The 2,121-nt window shown below is 47.7% G+C and overlaps 1 protein-coding gene across 1 annotated transcript in view; it reads right to left on the bottom strand.

Moving 5' to 3' along the window:
- LPAR5 (lysophosphatidic acid receptor 5) overlaps nt 1-659 on the bottom strand; it is a gene marked incomplete at both ends in the record, with an annotated part of 1,580 nt that extends 921 nt beyond the window's left edge. The window contains one exon of the mRNA XM_079550271.1: nt 608-659. Coding sequence (XP_079406397.1) covers nt 608-659 — 52 coding nt within the window. The remainder of the gene's footprint in view (nt 1-607) is intronic.
- Nucleotides 660-2,121: the final 1,462 nt, after the last annotated feature.

Raw genomic sequence — 2,121 nt, 5'->3', positions numbered from 1 at the left:
AGACCTTCTCTTCTCCAAGCTGAACAAGCCCAACTTATCATAAAATCATTAATGTTGGAAAAGACCACTAAGATCACCTATTCCAACAGCCTACCTACCACCAGTATTGTCCACTAAACCATGTTGTTAGTACGATATCTACACGCTTGTTGAAAACCTCCAGGGACAGGCAACTCAACCACCTCTCTGGGAAGCCTGTTCCAAAGCCTGACAACTCTTTCAGAAAAGAAATGTCCTAATATCCAAGCTGAGCCTCCCCTGCCACAACTTGAGGCCATTCCCTCTAGTCCTATCCATCATTATATAGGAGAAGAGGCTGATATCCACCTCACCCCAGTGTCCTTTCATGCAGTTGTAGAGAGCCTCCCCCAGTCACCTCTGAGCCTCCTCCAGTTCCTGAACAATCCAGTTCCTTCAGCTGCTCCCCATAAGACTTGTGCTCCAGACCCTTCATTGCTCTTCTCTGGACAATCCCCAGGGCCTCAATGTTTTTTCTTGTAGTGGGGGGCTCAAAACTGAACACACTCCTCAAGGTGCAGCCTCACCAGAGCTCAGTACAGGGGAACAATCACCTCCCTGCTTCTGCTGGCTGCACTGTTTCTGATACCGGCGAGGATGCCGTTGGCCTTTTTGACCTCCTGGGCACACTGCTGGCTCATGTTCAGCAGGCTGTCAACTCACACCCGCAAGTCCTATTCCTTTACACTGGTCTTCCAGACACTCTGCCCCAAGCCTGTAGCATTACCTGGGGTTGTTGTGGCCAAAGTGCAGGACTTGGTACCTGGTCTTGTTAAAGCTCATACAACTGGCCAGTGTTCCAGCTTGTCCAGATCCCTCTGTAGTGCCTTCCTACCCTCAGGCAGATTGGCATGTCCTCTCAATTTCGTATCTTCTGCAGATTTACTGAAGGTACACTCAATCCCCTCATCCAGATCATCAATATAGATATTAAACAGTCCCAATACCGACACCTGAGGACCAGTCACCAGCTGGATTTAACTCCATTCACCACCACTCTCTGGGCCCAGTTCTTTACCCTTTCTGTACCTGTCCAAGCCATGGGCTATGAGCTTCCCTAGTAAACTTCTCCTCAACCTTTCTTCACAAGAGAGGGGCTCCAGCCCTTTGACATCTTTGTGGTCCTCTCCTGGACCTGGTCCAAAAGCTCTGTGTCTTTCTTTTCCTGAGGGTCCCAAACTCAGTGCAGTACTTCATAGTCATGAGAGCAGAATAGAGTTACGTGTGGAGCTGAGAGGTGAGATGAAAAAAGAGAGTTAGAAAAACCTTGCCAGGCATGCCACAGGGTCAATGTTTCTGAGAGTGATTTGTCATGCAATTCCTGGTGCACTCTGAAGCTGCCTGTGGATGCAGGCAGAGAACACAGCATCGAGTGGCAAAAGAGTAGAGTGGCACAGATGAGAACACAAATTGCACAAGCTGGTTTAGTAGGTAAATAACAAGGAATGTGCTAGACTTCAAAAAATAACCCACATAGAAATTAGAAATTGAAGTAGATTTTTTGTAAATGATTATGAGTATTTACGAATTATTTGTACTTGCCCTGGGTGATATCTAAGCCTTAATTTTCACCTTTTTTTCCCTCTACATATGAAATTAGACTATAATGGTGATTAGAATCGTGGAGGCTAGGATTCAAGACTGGGCTCAAAGCTGTGTATACAAACCATGAGATTAGGTCGTGCTGGCACTGCAGCTCCCCAGAAGTATATCACCCATTCTCACCTCCTAAGGGTCTGCGGAAGAGGACTTCCAATGCAGGCAATATGGCAAGCAAACTCTGCAGTCTCCCCACACTCTTAGCATTACAGGATCCCAAGGAAGCCTGTGTTTCAGTAAACTTTGGGATTTGCCTCTAGATTCAACATGTGACTGCAGAGGTGTAAAGGGTTCCCTGATGTCCTATGGTCATCTGTGTCCATGCCCCCAGACCTGTGCCAGCCAGCTAGCAAACTGCCTCTGTCCCGCTTACCTCTCTCTAGGAGAAAACCCGAGGTTGTATGGGCTTGGTGTCTGATCGTTTCTGCCACAGCAAAGGTTTTTGGTTCGTTTGGACACCAGGACGGCAGCTTGAATCACAGTAGGAGCGGGCAGGCTCTTAGA

This window comes from Tetrao urogallus (assembly GCF_951394365.1).
Source record: "Tetrao urogallus genome assembly, chromosome: 1".
NCBI classification, from domain to species: Eukaryota; Metazoa; Chordata; class Aves; order Galliformes; family Phasianidae; genus Tetrao; species Tetrao urogallus.
This window is presented reverse-complemented; position numbering and strand designations above follow the sequence as displayed.